The sequence below is a fragment of the Lynx rufus genome, unplaced genomic scaffold, assembly GCF_022079265.1.
Source record: "Lynx rufus isolate CCGP_SWC_20201006 ecotype Redwood Valley unplaced genomic scaffold, mLynRuf1.p SCAF_2, whole genome shotgun sequence".
Taxonomy (NCBI): Eukaryota; Metazoa; Chordata; class Mammalia; order Carnivora; family Felidae; genus Lynx; species Lynx rufus.
The window spans coordinates 94669307-94693097 of record NW_025814834.1 but is presented as its reverse complement, the minus strand read 5'-3'; the positions used below and the strand labels follow the sequence as shown (position 1 = coordinate 94693097).

Here is a 23791-nt window from a genome sequence, read left to right as displayed (position 1 = left end):
CTTGGTTGAAGACGATGGACCTTCCCTGATAGAGGAGGACTGTTCTTAGATCAGGGGTAGCTGTGCTCCCCTGGTGGAACCTCCAGACAGGCTCTCAAGATCCATTTGTAGGAGAAGCAGTCCAAGTAGGTAGTAGGTAATAGTGCTGCCTGTGGCAGTCTGCCTTTAAAAAAAACCAATTCCCTGGAAAAGAAACTTAGAACTGGTTACCTAGCAGTCTCCTATAGTCACAGCCATTCCATTTTTGGGACATTCAGAAGATTTAGACACATCAAGTAGGAGGTTAGGATGGTTTTGCTGTAACTGTTTTTTTTTTTGTTTTTTTTTTTTGTGTTTTTTTTTTTTTAGCGTTTATTTATTTTTGAGACAGAGTGAGAATTGTGGGGGGTGGGCAGAGAGGGAGACACAGAATCTGAAGCAGGCTTCGATAGCACAGAGCCCAATGTGGGGCTCGAACCCACAAACCATGAGATCATGACCTGAGCCAAAGTCGGATGCTTAACTGACTGAGCCACCCAGGTGCCCCACAACTGCTTTTAAAATTAAGCAGTTGTAATACGTATGAAAGCCAATTCTACCTTAATATTGTTGTTCATTTGTTTACTCAGCAAATATTTATTGATTATGTACTGTGTGCCTGGCCTTTTTCCAGGCTCTGGCAATAGAGTAGTGAACAGAAGCACGTTTGTTTAATAAACAACTCTGGTCCCTGACAGTTAATAAAACTAAAAAATACCAGATCCAGAGTGATAAAAGTCTGCAAGTTGACTTTAAGGAATCTCACACATATTTGTATTTGTTCGTTGTGTTTAGAAACATGTGAATAGGGCTCTGGGTGGCTCAGTTAAATGTCCGACTCTTGATCTCGGCTCAGGTCTTGATCTCAGGGTCATGAGTGCAAGCCCCACCTTGGACTCCATGCTGGGTGTGGAACCTACTTAAAAAAAAATTGAGGGGCACCTGGGTGGCTCAGTTAAGTGTCCGCCTTCAGCTCAGGTCATTATCTCACGGTTGATGCGTTTGAGCCCCACATCAGGCTCTGTGCTGACAGTTCGGAGCCTGGAACCTGCTTTGGATTCTCTGTCTCCCTCTCTCTCTCTGCCTACCCCTTCCCACCCCTCATGCTCTGTCTCTCTCTCTCTCTCTCTCAAAAATAAATAACCATTAAAAAAATCTTTTTAAATTAAAAAAATAGAAACGTGTGAATACATCACTCTAGCAGTGAAAGATAGTGTCTGACACTTGTTTTAAAGGACCGTGCAGAGAGAGCTGCTCGTTTTGCAAAGACAAAGGAAGAAGTAGAAGCTGCTAAAGCTGCTGCTTTGTTGGCCAAACAGGCAGAAATGGAAGTCAAGAGGGACTCTTCTGCAAGAGAAAGAAGGTACTTTATTTCCTGCTGAATTATCTATGTATATGTGGCTGCTGAGGAGAATAGCAATTGTGGCCAGCTTTTTAACACTTATGTGTGCTGTGGCTGTTGTAAGTAGTTCCAGAAGGATATATTAACCGGTATTATAGTTGCCATTGGTATTTGTCACTTAGTTGAATGTACAGTGTGACAGTACTAACTAAGTCACTTCTAAAAGAAGGCTCAGGGATGGGGCGCCTGGGTGGCTCAGTCAGTTAAGCGTCTGACATTGGATCGGGTCATGATCTCGCGGTTTGTGGGTTCGAGCCCTGCATCAAGCTCCATGCTGACAGCTCAGGGACTGGAGCCTGGTTCGAATTCTGTGTCTCCCTTTCCCCCTGCCTCTCCCCAACTTGTGCTCTGTCTCTCTCTCTCTCTCTCAAAAATAAAGAAAATGTTAAAAAAAAAAAAAAGTTGTTTAAAAGAGGGCTAGGGGCACCTGAGTGGCATAGTCAGTTAAGTATCTGGCTCTTGGTTTGGGCTCAGGTCATGATCTCATGGTTCATGAAATTGAGCCCTAAGTTGGGCTCTGTGCTGGCAACACGCAGTCTGCTTGGGATTCTCTCTCTTCCTGTCTCTCTGCTTCTCCCCCTCTCATTTTCTCCCCCTCAAAATAATAAATAAACTGGAAAAAAACCTAAAAGAAGGCTCAAGAAATCTGTTTTCAAAAGACAGACAAAGCACATACATTGAAATGATTATAGTGTTTATCTTATTATATGTATTAGGACTCTTTAGTTTTGAGAATCTCAGATGAAATAGAATTAAGCAAAAGAAGGAATCCATTGGTTCTGCAGTTGGAATTTCCACTGATGGATTTGTTTAGGCGTAGCTAGATCCAGGAATTTAAAAGATACTTTCTCTCTCTCTTTTTAATCTCATTTTTTTTCCTTAATTTTTTTTAACGTTTATTCATTTTTTTCTTGAGAGACAGAGAAAGAGCACAAGCAGGGGTGGGGCAGAGAGAGAGAGGGAGACACAGAATCCGAAGCAGGTGCTAGGCTCTGAGCTGTCAGCACAGAGCCCAAGGCAGGGCTCGAACTCACGAACCGTGAGATCATGGCCTGAGCCGAAGTCGGATGCTTAACCGACTGAGCCACCCAGGGGCCCTATCTCTTGTTTTTTTTTCTGTTTTAGCTTCATTCTTAGAAAAACTTTTATGACGATGTCAGGAGAACCCAGGGTTTCTTGGCACCTTCAGGATCTTGAGTTCCTGATCCCAGAGAGAAAAAACTCTTTTTCTCAAAAAGCCCATATCATTCACTGAGGAGAATTCTGATTGACCCTATTTGGCTGATGTGGCCACCTTCAGATCAATCCCTGTGTTTGCTTATATTGGCTGTCTGGTTGGGAAAGTTGACATGCCTACTTCCTTGGTGAGGAGGTTGGGGAAATGTTACTGATAACCATACCAGAATGAATGACAGGTAGCAGGGATAAGGCAGTTCCCAAAACAAAAATATATTGTGAAGACAAAAATACAGATTTCCAGTACATCCTACATTTTGGTTAATATTTATTTTCTTTTCTGTATTTTCTATATTGGAAAATTAACAAGCATTACCTTTGTAATCAGAAAAACTACTTTTTAAAAACTGTTTTCTAAAAGTAATGAAATACATGGGGCACCTGGGTGGTTCAGTCAGTTAAGCATCCAGCTTTAGCTCAGGTCATGGTCTCACGGTTTGTGGGTTTGAGCTCCATATCAGGCTCTATGCTAACAGCTCAGAGCCTGGAGCCTGCTTTGGATTCTGTGTCGCCCTCTCTGTCTCTCAAAGGTAAAGAAATAAACATTAAAAACTAAAAAAACAAACAAACAAAAAAAATACTAAGGGTACTTGGGTAGCTCAGTTGGTTAACTGTCCTGACTTTGGCTCAGGTCATGATCTCACCATTCCCGAGTTCGAGCCCCACATCGGGCTCTGTGCTGACAGCTTAGAGTCTGGAGCCTGCTTCAGATTCTCTGTCTCCGTCTCTCTGCCCCTCCCCTACTTGTGTTCTGTCTCTCAAAAATAAACATTAAAAAAAGTTTAACAAATAAATAAAAGTAATAAAATACTTAAGAATATATGTAATGAAAGTGTGAGACTTATACACTGAGAACCAGAAAACATTTTTGAAAGAAGTAAAGCAGACCTACATACATGGAGGAAGATTCTGTATTCATAGATCAGAGGACTTAATATTGTTAAGATGGCAGTAGAAAAGGAGCTTAAAGAGTGAAAAGAAAAAGGGGAAAAAATAATGGCAGTACTCCCCAAACTGATATGTGGATTCAAAATAATCCCTATGAGAATTCCAGTAGATTTTTTTTTTTTTTTTTTTTTTTTGGCCAAGAGTTTTGGAGGAACCTGACCCCTAAAACTCATATGGAAATGCAAGGGACCCAGAAGGCCAAAATAATCTGGAAAAAGAACATGGTTGGAAGATGCAGATTTTTAAATTTTAAAACAAAGCTACAGTAACCGAGACAATGTGATATTGGCATAAGGATGGTTGTATGGATCTGTGTATTATAATTGAGTCCCCAAAGCATTTATGGTCAGTTGATTTTTTTAAATGGTACCAGGACCATTCAGTGGGGAAAGAATAGACTCTTTAACAAATGGTGCTTGGACACATCCAAAAGAATGAATTGGTACCCTTACCTCACACCATATTAAAAATTAATTCAGAGGGAAACCTGGGTGGCTCAGTCGGTTAAGTGTCCAACGTCGGCTCAGGTCACAATCTCATATGTCATGAGTTCAAGCCCTGCATTGGGCTCTATACTGTCAGTGCAGAGCCTGCTTTGGATCCTCTCTCCCCCTCCTTCTCTGCCCTTCCCCTACTTGCTCATTTGCTCTCTCAAAGAGAAATATTAAAATTAACTCAGAAAAAAAATTAATTCAAAATGGATCATCTACCTCAAATGTAAAAATTGCAAGTATAGGGTCACCGAGGTAGCTTGGTGAAGTGTCTGACTCTTGATTTTGGCTCAGGTCATTATCTCACGGTTTGTGGGATTGAGCCCCACATCGGGCTCTGCACTGATACTGCAGAGCCTGCTTGGGATTCTCTCTCTGCCCCTCCCTTCTCTCAAAAATAAATAAATAAGCATTTTTAAATAGTCATAGGTATAAACTCTTAGAAAAAAAATGAGAAAATCTTGTGATCTTGGAGAAAGCAATGATTTTTAGACATGACACAAAAAGCACAAGCAGCAAAAAAAAGCAGTAGATAAGTTAGACTTCATCAAAATGTAAAACTTTGTGTTTCAAGGGACATCATCAAGAAAGTGAAAAGATAGCTCTCAAAATTGGAGAAAATATTTGCAAACCATATATCTGATAAGAGACTTGATCTAGAATACAAAAAGAAGTCTTTAATAACTCAACAGTAAAGAGCAAACCACCCAGTTTAAACATGGGAAAAGGATTTGAATAGACATTTCTCCTGAGAAGATGTACAAATGGTCAGTAAGTCATATAAAAAGGTGCTCAACATTATTAGTCATTAGGAAATTCAGATTAAAACTACAGTGAGATACTGTTTTATATCCTCCAGGATGCCTAAGCTTATTTATTTATTTTTTTAATGTTTATTTATTTTTGAGAGAGCGAGAGAGAGACAGAGAGAGAGAGAGCGAGCGAGCATGAATGGGGGAGGGGCGGGGAGAGAGGGAGACACAGAATCCAAAGTAGGCTCCAGGCTCTGAGCTGTCAGCACAGAGCGTGATGCGGGGCTCGAACTCACAAACTATGACAGCGTGACCTGAGCAGAAGGTAGACGCTTAACCAACTGAGCCACCCAGGCACCCCTGGATGCATAAATTTAAAGAAACAACCAACACAGCTTTTGAGTATGTGGACACTTTGGAAGCCTTCTATACCACTGATAGTATTATAAATATTATTCAGCAGTCAAAAGGAATGAAGTAGCTGACACATGCTACGACATGGGTGAACCTTGAGAAAATAATGGTACGTGAAAGCCAGTTACCAAAAGTCACACATTCTGTGTTCCATTATATGAATTGCCTGAAATAGGCAAATTCATAGAGACAGAAAGTAGCACATTGCTTCTCGCCAAAGGGCTAGGTGAAGAAATAGGGAGTAATTGCTGATAGGTTTAGTTTCTTTTTGGGGTGATGAGAATGTTTTGGAGCTAAATAGTGGTGATGGTTGCCCAACTATAATAAAAACTACTAAATTAATTGTATGTTTTAAAAGGGTAAATTTTATGTGAATTGTATCTTGATAAAGCTGTTACTAAAAAGAATAAATGAAGAGGTCTGACACAGAGGAAAAAAAACCTGTTTTCATTTTGTACATCTTCATTTCCATTTTCTCACAATGATCTTGTTTGAAAATAAGGTGAGGTAAGATACTGATTTTAATTCTCTTTTTTCATAGCACTATTGCACGAATTCAGTTTCGTCTGCCTGATGGTTCTTCTTTTACAAATCAGTTCCCTTCCGATGCTCCTCTAGAAGAAGCAAGGCAATTTGCTGCCCAGGTAAATTTATGTCTTGTCTTGAGTTGTAGTAAAGGTAGATGAATAGGTTATGAAAATGTAGGAGGGGAAAATCTCCACGTCTGATTTGTAGAGTGTGAATAAGTCATGATTTATACCCAGGAGGGAAGCACCAAGCCCCTCTGGGGCTTGGGGGGGCTTCCATCATGTATTAGTGCCATATAGGAAAAGCATATCTGTTGCACAGAAGTAGGGATTTGCTGATATGGTACGCTTTGGAAACTTTCTCACTGCTTCATACACTCAGCTGGAGGAACGAAAAGCAAATGATTTTCCAAAGGTCTAATCTGAGGTAGTTGTTTCCTGTAAAAAGATGCAATTTTTCTTCCTCTCTCTCCACATTCTCTGCAGGTCGCTTTGGGGCTTGCCGTTTTCCTGCAAAGGCCAAGCCTAAAGATCAGTAATCTTTATTTGGTTACAAGTATCTTTTTCAGGAATTTACTTCCAGAATGTGGCCTTACTCAAAAGCTGAAAGAGTGTGAAATTATATTTCTCAGAAAATGAGATATGAGTAATTTCAAATTACAGTTGACCCTTGAACGGTGTATTAAGGGGTGCCAGCTCCCTGCACAGTCAGATCCACGTGTAACTTTCAATTCTGTGAAAACTGAACTACTCATAGCCTACTGTTGACCAGAATCCTTACCAATAGCAGTTGATGAACACATTTTGTTGTTTTGTTTTGTTTTGTTTAGAGAGCGAGAGCATGTGAGTGAGGGTGAAGGGTAAAGGGAGAGAGAGAAAATTGTAAGCAGGTTCCACACTTAGTGCAGAGCCTCACACAGGGCTTGATCCCACGACCCTGGGATCATGACCTGAGCCAAAATCAAGAGTTGGATGCTCAACTGACTGAGCCACCCTGGTGCCCCATATTTTTTATCATATGTATTCTTTACTGTTTTCTTACAATAAAGTTAGCTAGAGGAAGGAAAATGTTAAGAAAATCATAAGGAGGAAAGCATACATTTACAGTTCTGTATTGTAAAAATCCTTGAATAGTGCGCCCACACAGTTCAAACCTATGTTGTTCAAGGTTCAACTGTAGTTTTTATTCTCTGATTGAGCCCTTATTCAAAATGGATTCTAGGCATCAGATGTCCTTCAGGTTCTAGGCTTATCATATATCCCGCTGTTTGTCTCATGTATCTTTTTAAGGCAAAATTAGGGTTCAGATCTTTCCCTTAGACCACCTCTCCCCATTTAGTCTGCTGTCTCACTTACGGATCCTGAGAGGATACCTAAAAGCTGTCTGCCTTCCTCCACTGTGGAGCTGGGCTGTGCAGTATAAAAACATTTTTAAGAAGTCTTTTTCCTTAAGCTTAAATTGGAAGCAACCCCCAATAGTTCTTTTATTCTTTTACCTTGGAGCTTCACTTGGGCCCTCACAAAAGGGAGTGCTTACTCCTGGTCTGAGTCTTAACCACCTCTGTCACAGGTAAGTAAAGAGGAAGCCACATGAGAAAAAGTCTTTACATCAGTCCTATTAGAAATTTGTCTCAGTACAGTAACCTAATTTTGTATTTTTGCATGACCTCATGTTAAGAGTGACAACAGCGAGAGGTATGTATATGACCTCTAGTAAAAAAAAAAAAAAAAAAAAAGAATTACAGAAACATAAGTGTTAGTCTCTTTCTTTGGAATCTTCTAGGGAGAGAGATTTTACAAGTACAGATTTTACAAGTAGAGGTGACTTAAAATTATGAAGGTAATTGCAGTGCTGCCCAGTGTAGGTTCCTGGTTCTGGGAATGTATGTGTAGCATGAATTGAGTATAGACCATTTACTTTTTGAGATAAGGAAGAGGTGAAACTCATGTTCTGTATATGAGGAAAGTTCTGGACTATTCCAAATTTTTATTTTTTATTTATTTTTTTTTTTAATTTTTTTTTTTTTTTCAACGTTTATTTATTTTGGGACAGAGAGAGACAGAGCATGAACTGGGGAGGGGCAGAGAGAGAGGGAGACACAGAATCGGAAACAGGCTCCAGGCTCTGAGCCATCAGCCCAGAGCCCGACGCGGGGCTCGAACTCCCGGACCGTGAGATCGTGACCTGGCTGAAGTCGGACGCTTAACCGACTGCGCCACCCAGGCGCCCCTATTCCAAATTTTTAATAGGGAATGCAGATGTATATTGGAGAGAGTAATAGAAGTTTGCCAAAGTATAGTGAAAACTAATGGCAAACTGCAGCAGTATTTAAAAGAGATATATAATTGTCCATTTTTATTCACTTTATTTAGGTGGGTTTTTTTTTTAATTTATTTTTGAATGTTTGTTTTTTGGCAGAGCGAACAAGGTCATGAGTGGGGAAGGGGCAGAGAGAGAGGGAGACACAAGCAGGCTCCACACTGTCAGCTCAGAGCCCAGTGATGGGCTTGAACCCATGAACCATGAGATTGTGACCTGAGCCGAAATCAAGTCAGAAGCTTAACTGACTGAGCCACCCAGGTGCCCCTATTTTATTTATTTTGAGAGAGAGAGAGAGAGAGAGAGAGCAGGCACACATAGGCAGTTGGGGGAGGGACAAAGAATCCCAAGCAGGCACCAAGCCGCCAGTGCGGAAGGAACCTGATGCAGGGCTGAACTCAAGAGCTGTGAGATCGTGACCTGAGCTGAAATCAAGAATTGGACACTTAACCAACCAACTGCCACCCAGGCACCCCTATTTTAGGAACTATATTCTTGCTATTTTGTGGTCATTTTTGAGTTGTAAAAGCTTTTAGGTACTATTAGGATTTGCTGGCTTTCAGCTACTTGTTAAAGCACAAAGTTTTTATAAAGTTTTTTTGAGTTTACATTTGAATGAACTTTAAAATTAAGGTAATTTGAATTATAGCAGTCATTTTGGATGCATATAGCTATGTAATATCTTACTTTAAAAGGGCACCTTTGTAAGGTTTTAAACTTATTGTTATGTTACAGACTGTCGGCAACACTTATGGTAATTTTTCACTAGCAACTATGTTTCCCAGGAGGGAATTTACCAAAGAAGATTATAAAAAGAAATTACTGGATTTGGAACTTGCCCCAAGTGCTTCAGTGGTACTGTTGCCAGTATGTATATACATACATATTTTTTCTATCTTTAAATCCCATTTGTCCTACTTTTGATCATTTCTTATAATTAGCAGAAGGGAACATGAAAGATGTACTATGGATAATTAAATTCACATTATCCAAAAATGTTAGGTCAATTTATTGTTCTGTTAACCTGTGCATTTTATATTTGTATTGCTAGTGAGACACTAAATAAATTTTAGTTTTCAACTTTTTCTTCATCTGTTTTCATGTATATAAATGAAATGACCAGTAGGAGAAGAAAATGCAGCGTATCTGTCTAATGAATAGAGTTAGTGGTGCTTTTTTTTAAGTTTATTTAAGCAATCTCTGCACCCAATATAGAGCCCAAAGTCATGACCCCAAGATCAAGAGTCACTCCTCTGACTGAGCCAGCCAGGCGCCCCAGATTTAGTGTCTTTAATTTATGTATGATTTGGCTGTTTACCAAGTTTTTTAAAAAGGATTTTATTTTGACATAAAAATAACATTAATTTTTTAAACATATAAATCACATTTGATCCTCATAACAGTGTTTTATTCTCTGATGAAGCAAAGAGGCTCAGAAAGTTCTTTTTTTAATTTTTAAAAAATGTTTCTTTTCGGAGAGAGAGTGAGAGAGGGACAAAGAGAGAGAGAGGGAGGGAGGGGGGGGGAGAGAGAGAGAGAGAGAGAGAGAGAGAGAATGAATCCCAAGCGGGCTCCATGCTGTCAGCGCAGAGCTGGAGGTGGGGCTCGATCCCATGAACCATGAGATCATGATCTGAGCGGAAATCAAGAGTCAGATGCCCAACCAGCTGAGCCACCCAGGCACCCCGAGACTCAGAAAGTTTAAATGATTTTGCCAAGGCATCCCCTAAGTGCCAGAGATGGTATGAGAGCCTGGGTCTTCTATATTTTGATTAGGATAGTTTTCCTGGTTCTGAACCAGAACTCCACACCTAAAACAACCTTCCAGTAATCAGGATTTATTGTATTCACTGAGGTTTTGTTGAAGCCTTTCCCTCTTTTTTTAATCATCAAGGAAGACTTTTCCTTCCAAAGTTGTTAATTGCATTACAAAGTTTAGTTCTTATAAAAATAATTGCTTCAAGAACTACTTTCTAGTTTCACTGTAGTGATTACTCCTTTAAAAAACAGCTCTTGGAGTTCCCAGTAGTTTATGTAAAATATACACCTGAAAAACAGAAGATAGTAATTTTACCTGTTTACAGTAAACTAAAATCAACGAGACTTTCCTTTTCCACATAAAGATTCATCTAGAACCTTGAGTGTGACGTGATGGGGCTCATGTAGCCTTTATTGAGATTGATTCATTAATTTTTAGGCAGGAAGACCAACTACATCCATGGTACATTCTTCCAGTGGAGACTTTTGGACATTGTTGGGGACAGTCCTTTACCCATTCCTTGCCATCTGGAGATTGATTAGCAACTTCTTATTTAGTAACCCTCCTGCCCAGACTTCTGTGAGAGCGGCGGCATCGGAACCCTCAAACCTTGCTTCATCTAGCAACTCAGAGAAAAGGTATCTGTGTTTACCCCGTTTGCTAAATGTGTTAATAATGCCCAGTACCTTATTCAAAATGAACACTTTTGTTATGGGTAATCGGCCATCTTTCTACTTAGAGAAAAAACCCTAAATGTTCTGAAGTTTTAGTCTGTCATCTTTCCTGGGAAGCTCACTACCTGAGTTTCTCAGCTGTATTTCTTTTTTTTTTTTTTTTGTATATAATTTATTGTCAAATTGGTTTCCATACAACACCCAATGCTCATCCCAACAGGTGCCCTCCTCAATGCCCATCACCCACTTTCCCCTCCCCTCCCACTCCCCATCAACCCTCAGTTCTCAGTATTTAAGAGTCTATTATGGTTTGCCTCCTTCCCTCTCTGTAACTTCCCACTCCCTTCCCTTCCCCCATGGTCTTCTGTTAAGTTTCTCAGGATCCACATATGAGTGAAAACATACAGGATCTGTCTTTCTCTTCTTGACTTATTTCACTTAGCTTAATACTCTCCGGTTCCATCCACATTGCTGCAAATGGCCAGATTTCATTCTTCCCATTACCAAGTAGTATTCCATTGTATATATAAACTACATCTTCTTTATCCATTCGTCAGTTGATGGACATTTAGGCTCTTTCCATAGTTTGGCTGTTGTTGAAAGTGCTGCTGTAAACATTGGAGTACAAGTGCCCCTGTACATCAGCACTCCTATATCCCTTGGGTAAATTCCTAGCAGTGCTATTGCTGGGTCATAGGGTAGATCTATTTTTAATTTTTTGAGGAACCTCCACACTTTTCCAGAGCGGCTGCACCAGTTTGCGTTCCCACCAATAGTGCAAGAGGGTTTCCGTTTCTCCACATCCTCTCTGGCATCTGTGGTCTCCTGATTTGTTCATTTTAGCCACTCTGACTGTCAGCTGTCTTTCTAAAGCCTACTCCACCGAAATCAATTCCACCTCTGTTGGTTTTAGTATTTCATTTATTCAGTTCCTTTTTTTTTTTTTTTTTTTGAGAGAGAGAAAGAGACAGCACGAACAGGGAAGGGGCAGAGGGGGAGAGAATCCATACCCAACACAGAGCCCAATGCAGGGTTCATTCTCACCACCACGAAATCATGACCTGAGCCAAAATCAGGAGTTGGAAGCTTAACTGACTGAGCCACTCTGGTGCTCCTCAAACATTGTTTTTTTAGAGGTGTCATTGTGCTTCAGATAATTTTAAGCCCTGGTGGTTCTTTGATCTGCTCCCTGTCTCTCTGGGTCATTCAGAGAAAAATCAAACTGAGGAAATGATATTCACTTGAAAACAGTCCCTTCTTCAGAGAATTATTTTCAACTAGTCCCTTAACCAAGAGGCCTTACTTTTTATTGCTGATGGCCAGGGTTAGAATGGTAATTCTAACCACTAATGGTTTTAGCTTATATCTCTGTTAAAGATTCTGCATATTTGAAACAGGTTAACAGGAAATATTTTCCTAGAAGTTGGGATTATAGCTTTTCTAGTAAGTTATAGCATGATTTATTATAATTACTATCTCTTGTTCTTAAACACTATACTGTAAGCCATTAATAGGCATTATAGCAAATGCGCCAATCCTCTATAATTAGTAATGAAAATCCTTGCCTCTGTGTGCCATCAGTAAGGAGAATCCTTAGTCTTATGTCCTGTTGACTCTCTAGATGAAGATTTATGTAAATACTGGCATTGGGCTGATTCAGCCTTTATCTTAGTTTCTGTTATTCTATAACTATTAGAAAGACCAGTTATATCCTTAATACATCACTCAAATGCGGATACTGGGAAGTCCTTCTCTAGACTGGGAACAGCATTCAGACTAGGTCTTATTAGTCCTGACTTTTAGACCTCTTACTGAGCAATGGGTAGAACCATTTAATCCTGAATTACTATTATGTAGCACAGCTTGCTGTGTGGGCTTTTATTTTTGTTCCTTAAAATTATTTTTTCAGCTCCCATGGACTTTCCTTAAAATACAGCTGCCTGTACTAATGGAAGTTTAAAGGAAACAGTTTTGTATTACTGTTGTTTTCACTTTCATTTTGCCTTCTCTTTTGTCCCTCTTACATTAGGGAACCAGTCAGGAAAAGAGTGCTGGAGAAACGGGGAGAAGATTTTAAAAAGGAGGGGAAGATCTACAGATTGAGGACTCAAGATGATGGTGAAGATGAAAACAACACTTGGAATGGAAACTCTACTCAACAGATGTAGTGTGACAAGTACTGTATGTGCAATAATCATTGTTTCTCTTATGATTTAATTCAACTAAAATTCTACTGGAGAAGTGGACTGCTTTTTCCTTTTCCAACTGGTCTATAAAGTGTCTCTCTATCCCTGCTTAGTGGGTTAAAGTTGTTTAACTCCTCAGACAAGTCAGGAGATGAAATAACTGTCCTTGCGTATGGTAACCAACTGCTAGAAGCCTAAAAGAATCAAAAGGTCTGCCACAGCCTCCCTTTATCAGCTTTCTTACTCAGTATTTCATATACCCATTAGCCCTATGCTGTCAGATGATGCGTTTTGTTTAAAGCTGTTTTGCTCCAGAACTTCTAAGTCCACACCAAGTAACTGGTATGTCACTGAGTAATTTGACTCTGGGTCAGAGCATTTTAACTAGTCAATCAGATGATAATTTATGTTTAATTTTTCTCTTTTTGCTCATCAGCTGCAAGCAAAATCTTGTAGTTTTTAATCTTAAACACTGAATAAAAAAATCTTTTCCAAAAATCGAAATGATTTTAGTTTTGCTTTAAGTTTTGGTATCTTAGCATCTTTTTGTCATGTAGGGATCTCTTGAGGTCACGTGTGTGAGTTTTTCCCTCCAGTACTGCCCTGGAGCTAAGTCGGGAAAGTAGCTGTGACCACCCTACTTTAATTATCAGTGAAGGAAGAAATTTTCTGATAAATGTTGATGCCGTGTTAGTGTCCATCCTGTCAGTGAGGCATCACGTTGTTTGCCTAATGTTACCTTCCATGTTCTCATCAGATGCAAAACAGCTCTTAAATTACAACTAGTCTCTCACCTTTATTGTGAAGTTTTGCTCTGGACAAATTTCACAGATCTAAAGTACCTCTGTAGGACAAGAAGTATGGAATAAAGATAGGCCTTTTCCTCATTTTTTTTTTTTAATTTATTTTGAGAGAGAATGAGCATGATTGGGGGAGTGGCAGAGAGAAAGAGAGAGGATCCCAAACAGGCTCTGTGGTGTCATCACAGACACCCCACATGAGGCTCCATCCAACAAACCATGAGATCATGACCTGAGCTGAAATTGAGAGGTCCAGCTGAGCCAACCACTCAGGCACCCCTCATTTAGTTATTCTTAAGAATTTTTTAAAATATTTTTTTACGTTTATTTGTGAGTAAGTGTACACACAAGTGAGTGGGGGAGTAGCAGAGAGAGGGAGACAGAGAATTCCCAAGCAGACACAGGCTCCATGCTATCAATGCAGAGCCTGACATGGGAGCTTGAACCCATGAATTGTGAGAACATGACCTGAGCCAAAATCAAGAGGTGGAAGTTCAACCGAAATGAGCCACACAGGCACCCCTGGTTATTCTTAAGAATTTTAAAGAGATTCTTTTTTTGTTTGTTTGTTTAATGTTTATTTTTGAGGGAGAGAGTGAGCCAGGGAGGGGTGGAAAGAGGGAGACACAGCATCCAAAGCAGGCTCCAGGCTCCAAGCTGTCAGTACAGAGCCTGACACGGGGCTCAAACTCACGAACTGCAAGATTATGACCTGAGCCAACGTTGGACACTTAACCGACTGAGCCACTGAGGCGCCCCAGAATTTTAAAGAGATTCTTAACCTGACTTATATGATACTTCATCCCTATGTTTTTGGTATTAGAGAGCACTAAATTCATGATATTTGAAAAAGAGAGTAAACTTGACAGTTCTTTTTTTAACCTTCCATTTTTAGACTAGAAGGCAGTGCTTTTGAGTGAAGATACAGACTGACTTAATTTTGTAATGGGAGGAAGAAATATTCTTAGAAAATTTTGTTTTTTACCTATGAAATACAGTGAGTTGTAAAAATGGTAATACTGTTGTCAAGGAAACAGCCAGGCAGTCATGTTGGGAAGAATGAAGACTGGTTATACACTTTCTGGAAAACATCGGCACCTTAAATGTTTCAAATTCCTTGATTAGTTTTTCTAAGGAATGATCATAAATGTAGACAAAGTTTAGGTAGAAACATACTCATTAAGTCTTATACCAACTAAATGCCTTGTGCAGAAATAATTAACTTTTGATAAGGATAAATGGTACAATATTTATCAATTCAGTGTAACATCTGTATAGTCATTGAGTACCTGTTATGTGTTAGGAGAAAACAGCAGAATACAGAGTTGTAGGTATGTTGTGATCTCAGCTTTGAAATAGACAGTACACGTATTAATGTAAAGAAAACAGCCAAACATTAACAATAGTAGGAGTGTTCTATGTGCTTTTAATTCTTTTTGCACCCTAGTAGGTTTTCATGATTTTCTGATTTTCTGCAATGATCGTATTACTTGCATAATTTAAAAAGTGAGTTTGAAAAAAGAAAAATTTCCACTAAGCATCCCATTGGAGTAAAGGTTTGTAATCTTAATATATAGCAATACGTGATTTTAAAAAACCAAAATCTTTCAAATGGGTGTGACCCTGCTAGTAACTATTAGAAATATACTTGTAGAAACTTGGAGTATCTCAGGTCAGTTTGCCTTGAAAAAAGTTCAATATAGATCTCAGAGAAACACATAAAAGAATGGTTCATTATCTTTGAGTAGGAGGATCCCTCCTCAGTTTTATATTTTAAAAAGTGTATTTGGTAAAAAAATTCAAAACAGTATATAGAAGGCTGTAAGATGAAAATGTAGTATCTTTCCTTGCATCTTACCCCCAGTCCTATTCCCCAGAGGTAACCTCTAGTCACATTTTGTAATCTACAGAAAAACTTCATGCATATACAAGCAAATAATGTGATCTTTATTTTGTAACTATATTATATGTTCTGTATCTTGCTCCTTTACTTACACAGTCTTGAAGATCTTTTCCCTGTCAACACATAACTACCTCATTCTCATTATTAATGGCTGCGTAGCAGCTTACTTATAAATATACGCTAACTTAACCATCCATTTTCTGGTGGCATCCATTGGTTATTACAGGGTTTTGTTTTTGTTTTTCTATTAGAAATATTGCTATAGTGAGCATCTTTGGGATGGTATTTGTCTTCTTAGCTGTGAAAATATATCTGTAGGATATGTTTGGATAATTGAGTCATTGAGTATTTGCAGTTTTGAATTGTAAGTGATGCTGCCAGATTGCCTCCTTTAAAGGTTCTTGGAATTTAGCCTCCCACCAGCAGTGACTGAGAATGTTGATTTCCCCACATTCTTACCAACACTGTTACACTTTTTCATCTTTATCCGTGGTAGATGAAAAATTATATGCATTGTGTTGATCACAAATGAGGTGGGACATCTTTTAATATTGGTTACTTCAATTTTCTGAGAAATGCCTGTATTTGCCAATTTTTATTTTTTCATCTTCATTGATTTTTAAAAATTCCGTGTATATAAGGAAAAATAGCCCTTTGTCTAGCATATGCTATAAATATTATTCCCTCTTTTATCTTTTGACGAGTATGTTGGTTGTTAAGTTTTTGCCACAATATTCATGTGATCAGATTTATTGGTGTTTTTCTTGATGGTCTCTGGGTCCTAAGTCTTGCTTATCAATACCTTTCTTTAAAAATTAATTTAAAAAAAATCACCCAGCTGTCCTAGTATTTTCCTAGCCTTCCCTGTGGCTAACATCCTCAGGAGCTAACCTCTTGACCCCACCACCATTTATGAACTACTCCCATTTCCCCCCCTAATGTGGCATGCCATCTTTGTCATGTACTTAATGCTCACATGTAGTTGGTTTATTGTATACTCTCTTCTTTTGTTGCTCTTTTCTTTTCTCCCTCTGCTACCAAGCTGTTTTTGACAACTGACTTCATAATGTTTTGGTATTCTTTTTTTGCCCAGATTATTCTGGCTCTTTATACATTTTTTGTCCCCAAAAAAGTAACACTGAATTTAAGATTTAGATATAATTGACCACTTATAATACTGAGTCTTTCTGCCTAAGAAGTATTTTTAATATCAGTTTTAGAACCGTCTTTACCCTCGAAGAAAAATGCTTGTATACCACAAATTGTCAGGTTGGGGCCCCTGGCAGTGAAACATTGGATAGGAATTTTCTACGGATACACCAAATTCAGGGAAAGAATGCCTACAAGAAACAAAATTTCAGGTATGATCACTTATTTATTTATTTAGTTAGTTAGTTATTATTTATTTAAAGTAGACCCCACCCCACATGTGGGGCTCAACTCATGACCCTGAGATCAAGAGTTGCATGCTCTACCGACCGAGCCAGCCAGGCCATCCCGTAATCACTTTTTTAAATCTAGTTGAAAACCACACTTTATTTTTAAATAGCATTCTCCAAGATATCTAGAAAGAATGTATAGACCAAATAGGTTTTAAAGTATTCTGTACTGAGATTATCTTATTATTATTAGCATATTTGAGGGGAACTGATAAATACCACATCTTCCTGTACTCCCACCACTACTCTGGGTGTGTTTTGTAAATAAAGACACAAAAGGATCAGGTGTGCTTTCTATGCCTGATCTCCAAAATGTGCTTGCTAGAGACAGTGAGACATGGTCCTTTATCCTCAAGAAGCTGAGAGTAGAGAAATATGCATCTCCAGCATAACATGGACTAGCTGTAATAGGGGGTATTTACAAGCTAAGTAAAGGGAGAAGTGTTTTGGGGATTCAGGGAAGCTGTGCTGAGGGAAAAATGCATTATTTGCACTGAGACTTGAAGGCATTTCAGGAGAAAGGGCATCCTAGGGAGAAGAATGCTATTTGCAAATACACAAAGGAAGATGAGCTAGTCAAGGACTTACACGAGGTTCAGAATTATCACAGATTGAGAGAGGAAGAAAGGAAACAGGCTAAGTGAACTGAGGGCAGATCACCTGGGCCTTGTAAGCCATACTTGGGTCCTTAGAAGTGGTCCTGGACAGGGGAGAGACAGGAAAGACAAAAAGGTGGCTATGATGGGGATAAAGGATCATTCAGAGGTCATCTTTTTTTGTATGTTAGGGTCTCTGCCAATGGAATATATAATGTAAGCAGAAAGCCTTGATCTGGTGGAAAAGCTTAGAAGCCCCAGAGAGCTTGTGTGACTGCATACCTTCTGTGGAACCTCCTCTCTCAAGGAGAAGCAGCCATAGGACCTAGGACACAGCTCACAGTACCATTTTTCTTTTCTGAGCAACACAAGGTATGAGGCTGAGAGGGAGTCTGAAGACAGGGCAGGAGATGACATTGGAGTCCATCTACACAGTGGAGTTGATTTCTTATTTAAAGGACTGCTCTAGTTTTTACTCATATTTCCACCTTTAAAGTTTCTGAACCTTAAAACAGCCCAGTTAAATTAAGTGGCTCACAGACCCACCAGATGAGTTCAGTGCCTGCACCTCTGCATGGCTCAGGGTCTTCAATACCTTAATGAATTCCTGATACTGGGACAGGATGCAGATATTTCCATTTTCATTAGGGACTGGAGAGCCTTCAAGATTCGTCTCCAACAGTGCAGAAGGCCTTCATGAAGAAGTCTGCTATGGGCAGAAGATCCTAGGGAGTTTTGTGGGCAGCGAAGGCATACAAACTAGATTTGTTTTGCAGAACTGGAGTAGGTGGGAACTCATGGGTCAGAATGCAGAAAGAGTGTTCAATTCCTGTTGGCCTGGTTGTGTTTTCCCTTGCTTGGAGCGCTTACAGTACTTGTATGACAGAAATGTCACACAGCAGACGCCAAGAATCACAAGAGAAAAGAGTACATACAAAGCTGTTTGGGCTTCCGTCACACCTAGTGTTAACCCCAGGAACTGAACTTCCTCCTCCTGCATGGGGCTGACGGTAGGTCCAGCATCTAGGAGAGGACAACAAAGAGCAGATGATGTAGTCATCAGATCAGTGTTAACCTTTATTAAGCACAAGCTAGATCCTTGGAATAGGTAAGTCACACAGGTATCCAGAGTGAGCACATTGCTGAGGTGATGGGATGCGTCCCTTTCACTGAGTTACTGAACCTCTGAATGAAGTACTTGTTCATCTGTGAACAATTAAAATGGATACTTATCTCTTTCTTTTCTGTAGTAATTTATGCTTTTTCAGTCATCAAATATTGGGCCTCTACATCATGCCAGGCACTGTTTGCAGTCATTGTATTAGATTCTCATGTCAACCTGGTGGCATGTGCCTCGTTTCTTGCCTAAGGTCTCAACACAGTTAGTGGTAGGGCTGGGACAAGAATCTAGACCTGCTCTTCCCAGACCAGGGCCTACTTTCTAGGTAACATTAACCCTGAGTTCCTTTGTTCCATCCTAAGAATGTCTGAAGCATTAAAAAAAAAAAAAACTGGTCGAATGAATGAGGGGAATGGAAAGGCAGAGAGGAGGGTAGAAGAAAATAGACCAAAAAGCCCCACTAACCCTCTGGCTTTAGTCCCTCCCCGAGCCACATCTCACCTTCTGGCTGGAGACAAGGGTGTGGCCCCGCTGCAGGGTTAGGGAAGCCGTTGCACCGGACTATAGAGGCGAAGAGCTTGGCTGATGCTTTTGGGATCCTTGGCAGAGAAGGGTTCGTGTAGTTCACAAAATGCAGACCAAACCTCTCTGCGAAGCCTGTGGCCCACTCAAAATTGTCCATCACACTCCAAACCGTGTATCCTCGAAGGTCCACCTTATCCTGCACAGCTGCTTAAATGCAGAGGCCACGGCATGAGCTTCCTTCCTTTTGTATTACAGGACACCATTCCGCCCGGCCTACAAAAGCCATGCCTGCTCACGACTCGCCCACAGTCCCCACTTGCAGGTGCAGGTCCTCTGTGGATGGACCTACAGAGCCATCAGCATGTTTCTAGAAAGGCTCAGCCCTGAACGGGAGTCAGGAACATGGGTAGACTACATTAATCCTGCTGAGTCCTCTGTGATCCTCTCTCTGCATGTGGGGATACCAGTCTTGGGCAGTGCCTTAGAGTGTTAATACTTCTTCCTAAAGAAAGTAAGTGGCTCTTGGAAAAGATTTTCACTGGAGTAGGACTTTCTGTTTGTTTCTATTGCTGCAGTGCTCAGTGTCTTTGACTCAGGGTTAAATAGTCCCTTGTCCTAGTCCCATCCCAGGTGGTTCTGCTGAGCTGAGGGTCTCAAACTTCTGCTTGGGGAACAGACCCGACAGACACCCCACCCGCCCCCAGCCTACTCCTCCTAGCCCCTGCCCTCATCAGAGCGCTGCTGTTCAGGGTCGATCCAGCAGGGAAATAACCCTGGCCAGGAATTCAGGCCTCACTGTATCTGGCTACTGGCTTTGCTTGCTGAGCTTAAATCTAGGAAGGAAAAGACTCGGAGTGTAGCCTCAGAGAAAAGTTTAAACCCAGCAGGAGTGAGAAGCTGCCTCTCTGTCATGACAGGGTCTCATGAGTGCAGTACTCCTCTCACTGCAGACGTTAGCAGGTGTTTCCAACAGTGAAAGGTGCACATGGAGGAAGGGATAGGCCTGCCCTACCTTTGAGCGCCTCATTGATGTAACTGCGGAGGTAGGAGATCCTTAGAGTGTCGTTGAGGTCAGTTTCTCCACGTTGAGATACTCCATTCTCTGTTACGTAAATTAGGGGGTTGTTGTACTCCTCCTTTATCCAGTTCAGTATCTTCCTAAAGCCAAAAGGTGTCACCTTCAACCAGAAGGAGCCAGAGTCTGGCCAAGAACGATCTGTGATGGAGGCAACTCCTCTATAGGTTCAAACACGAGAGATTTGGTGTCAATTTGTAAATCCCAAGAGGCCTTTGGCACAAAACACAAAACACGATTTATACTAAGAAAAGCCTTAGGTGTAGTCTAGACTTGAAAATCATAACTAAACCTAGAATAGTCAAATTGCCTCATATTCTCCTAGTTGTACTGCTCAATGCCCGTGTGGCTTTGACAGGCCATGTCGGCTCTGTTTCCACCTATTCAGAGAATGGTCTCTACTCATGGACTAGACCCTCTGTAGGCGCTCTGTTAATAGACCATACTTCACAATAGATGTGAAAGGTCTCTGGGGTTCCCTGATCACAATCTCCAGTGGGATGTGAATGCTGTGTCAGGAGAGAGAATGGGCTCCCCTGAGTCAACTACATCTAGTCAACACCACAGGTGTGGCCACAAGCACCAACAGTGTGTGTGACATGACAACAGGGAGCAGACAGGCTGGGACCTGCTTCCGATGCCCAAGACCCTGCCTCTTTTCAGTGATGAGCCAGGTAAGGGCAACAGATTGTGCTAAAGGAGCATTTGCTGGGGGAAACACAGAAACTTGAACGTCTCCAGAGTCATACATTTCAAATAAGGACCAATTATTTGGATCTTCGTGTCCAAATCCTTCAGAAAAAAAACACAAAAACATAGTCTTAATCAGTAACTGAATTTATCTTGCTCAGCCAAACTGGACCCGGGACATTTCATCCTGGGTCAAGTGCAAGGCCTGATGAGGCAGCAGGAGTCCAATGGGTGCTCAGACAGGGACCAGCAGGGGAGTGTTCTCAGCCCCCCTCAGCAAGTGACTCTGGGGTTGCAGGATGCAGTGGGGCTGTAGCTGTTTGTTTTCAAAGAACCTGGATGGATTCACAGCTGATGGAAACATGCTTGTTATAAAAGGAATAAAATAGGGGCACCTGGCTGGCTCAGTTGGTGGAATGTGCAACTCTTGATCTCAGGGTTGTGGGTTCGAGCCCCATGTTGGGTGGATATTAAAAATAAAATCTTTAAAAAAAAAAAAAAGGAACAAAAGAGTATATACATATAATCCTGGCTTTTGGTAATATATTTTTGTGTATAAATACTACCAAACTATATATTACTCATGGTTTATAATATATATACTTACATATTATATTTATAAAGAGAAAAAGAGGTCATATACCTCTACACATACACCTCTCCTTGCTTTCTAATGTTTCCACTGTGACTGTATAAGGCAAAAATAACCCTTTTGACCTTTACCCCGAAAAGGGAAAAAAACACCTATTATTTTGACTTAAATACATCTGGCAAGGGAAACAAACTTGACAGTAGAAGCAAACCAAGGGAAAGAAAATCGCAAAATCTTGATAACGTTTGAAAGAAACTCCAAGCATGTCTGTCTCCATGGGAAGCACCCTGGAAATCCTAGCTGGTATTACTAGCAGACTGACAGGTTTCATTAAGTATCACAGGAGTGGACTCCTCTTTAAACCCCAGGGTGTATGGCACCAGGAGGCGGCTTTCTGAGGCTGTGCAGTAAGGCTGGGCAAAGGGGCACCTGCTGTCGTCTCCAAAGATAGTTCTGTGTGCCCTGTTGGCCAACTTACCTGTCTGCATCAAAGGAAGAGATCCAAGAGGCATAGTCAAGGTTGTAGGCCAGGACGGTGGTGTAGTGATTGAATCCAAAAAAGTCATAAGTGCCATTGATCCTCCTCTTCTCACTTTCCGTGAACTCTGGGAGCCTGGTGGGAAGGAGACATTGAGAGTGTGGGGCTGGAGCATCATGCTTTGGGAAGAGAACGTCCTGGGGCAGGGTTGGGGGAGCACTCTGAACTACAGGCCTGGTGGTGACGGGGGGGGGGGGGGGGGGCGGCTGTTCAGGAGCAAGGAGAGGTCCTTCCAGCCGCTGCTGAAAGCACCTGAGGCTCCTCCCTCCAGACCATAAACCTGCAAAACCCTCCTCTTCCTGTTGGCCAAATGAAAATACGCATGACTGGGGCACTGGGTGGCTCAGTCGGTTGAGCATTTGACTTTCAGCTCAGGTCATGATTTCACAGTTCATGAGTTCAAGCACTGCATCAGGCTCTGTGCTGTCAGCAGAGATCCTCTGTCCCCTTCTGTCTCTGCCCATACCCTATTTGTGCTCTTTCTCTCAAAAAAACAAAAACAAAACAACTACCAGTGACCATTTTACAAACCTTCCTTTTCAGGGTCAACCCCCTCTCCCCCATGGACATTATGTACATACATGTACACATACATGGATACATTTTAATTTACTTCAGAAATTAACATGCAACTTTGATATTTACCATCTGAGATAAAATACCATCTAAGATATTTACTATCTTTGAAATCAAGAACATGTCTGAGATAACACCCCTTGAGACTAATCCTTGATCTCAAGGTTATAGTATCTTTTGTAATTTGTGTTTCCATAATCTGCCCTGAGTTTCTCTGTTGTTTTTGTTATGGTTTGTTTAGGCATGCCTCTTTTCTCCAAAGTCCATCCTTATTAGCAGGGGAAATATTTTTTAAAATTTATTGAACTTTTGAGAGTTAGACTTTTATGCTCACATGATTTTACTATTTTTTTTTTTTTTTAACATCTGGTGGAGGATTTTCCACACGTACTGTAGGTACTCAGAGACTTTTTACAAGATGTGACTAACATGCATTTGGGTGCAGCACCGCTAGATTCCTCTCAGCCGAATCTGATTACTTACGTGCTCTGACAGGGTAACACTGGGGCTGCTAATTTAGGATGCTAGCTTAGAGATGACCCTTCCTGGGCACCTGACACTTTCATCCTAAGATTTGTGCTACCTTGTTAACCTAGTAGATCAAAACCTTCCCTCCCTGGGGTTTCTGAAACACTGGGAGAAAATTAAAGCCCAGATCCCTCACCCCCCTCACTCTCTTGCCCAGGAGCCAGTAGTGACTCCTTAGGGTTTGTGGCATCAGCGCTGAGCCCCTGTGTCTGGCCTCTAGGCCCTCTGTTCTGTGGCCTTGCCCCCCACCCCCACTGCCACTGGGGCCAGTCCCCCCAACTCTCAGCTGCAGGTACCCCACTCATTCCCTCTGGGCCAGTTCTCACACCCTTCCCCTCGGATGGAATGCCCTTTGCTCTCCCACACGCTATTCGTTGTTGAGGCCCAGCTTAACTGATGTCCCCCCTTGTCCACAAAGTCTCCTTATCCTACTCGGCCTGCCCAATCTCCTCTTCTGAGTTTTCTTTGCATGAAGAAATTAGGGAAGAGAACTCCTTGGAGTGGTCAAGTCACCGTCTTCCCACCTGGCGTGTCGGCAGCTTGAGGAGCCAGACTGAGAAGCCTCTCCTCACGTGGACCTTGCTGGGCCTGACCCTGACCTGGGCACACAGTAAGTGCCCAGCAGAGTTGTGTTGATGGACTGGAGGGCTGACCTGCTTGTTACAGACCAGAGTTGGCAGAT

At 41.1% G+C, this 23791-nt stretch overlaps 2 protein-coding genes across 2 annotated transcripts in view; one reads left to right on the top strand and one right to left on the bottom strand.

The window, feature by feature from the left end:
* Nucleotides 1-13225, top strand: part of UBXN4 (UBX domain protein 4) — a 43284-nt gene extending 30059 nt beyond the window's left edge. Inside the window, exons 9-13 of the mRNA XM_047083381.1 lie at nucleotides 1254-1381; nucleotides 5803-5905; nucleotides 8844-8975; nucleotides 10306-10505; nucleotides 12571-13225. Of these exons, the coding sequence (XP_046939337.1) occupies nucleotides 1254-1381; nucleotides 5803-5905; nucleotides 8844-8975; nucleotides 10306-10505; nucleotides 12571-12709 (702 nt within the window). The 3' untranslated portion in view covers nucleotides 12710-13225. The remainder of the gene's footprint in view (nucleotides 1-1253; nucleotides 1382-5802; nucleotides 5906-8843; nucleotides 8976-10305; nucleotides 10506-12570) is intronic.
* Nucleotides 13226-18267: 5042 nt separating this feature from the next.
* The window catches only part of LCT (lactase), a 51247-nt gene continuing 45723 nt past the window's right edge, over nucleotides 18268-23791 (bottom strand). The window contains exons 14-17 of the mRNA XM_047085132.1: nucleotides 21946-22080; nucleotides 20123-20346; nucleotides 19087-19314; nucleotides 18268-18488 (exon numbers count right to left, since the gene is read on the bottom strand). Coding sequence (XP_046941088.1) covers nucleotides 18268-18488; nucleotides 19087-19314; nucleotides 20123-20346; nucleotides 21946-22080 — 808 coding nt within the window. The remainder of the gene's footprint in view (nucleotides 18489-19086; nucleotides 19315-20122; nucleotides 20347-21945; nucleotides 22081-23791) is intronic.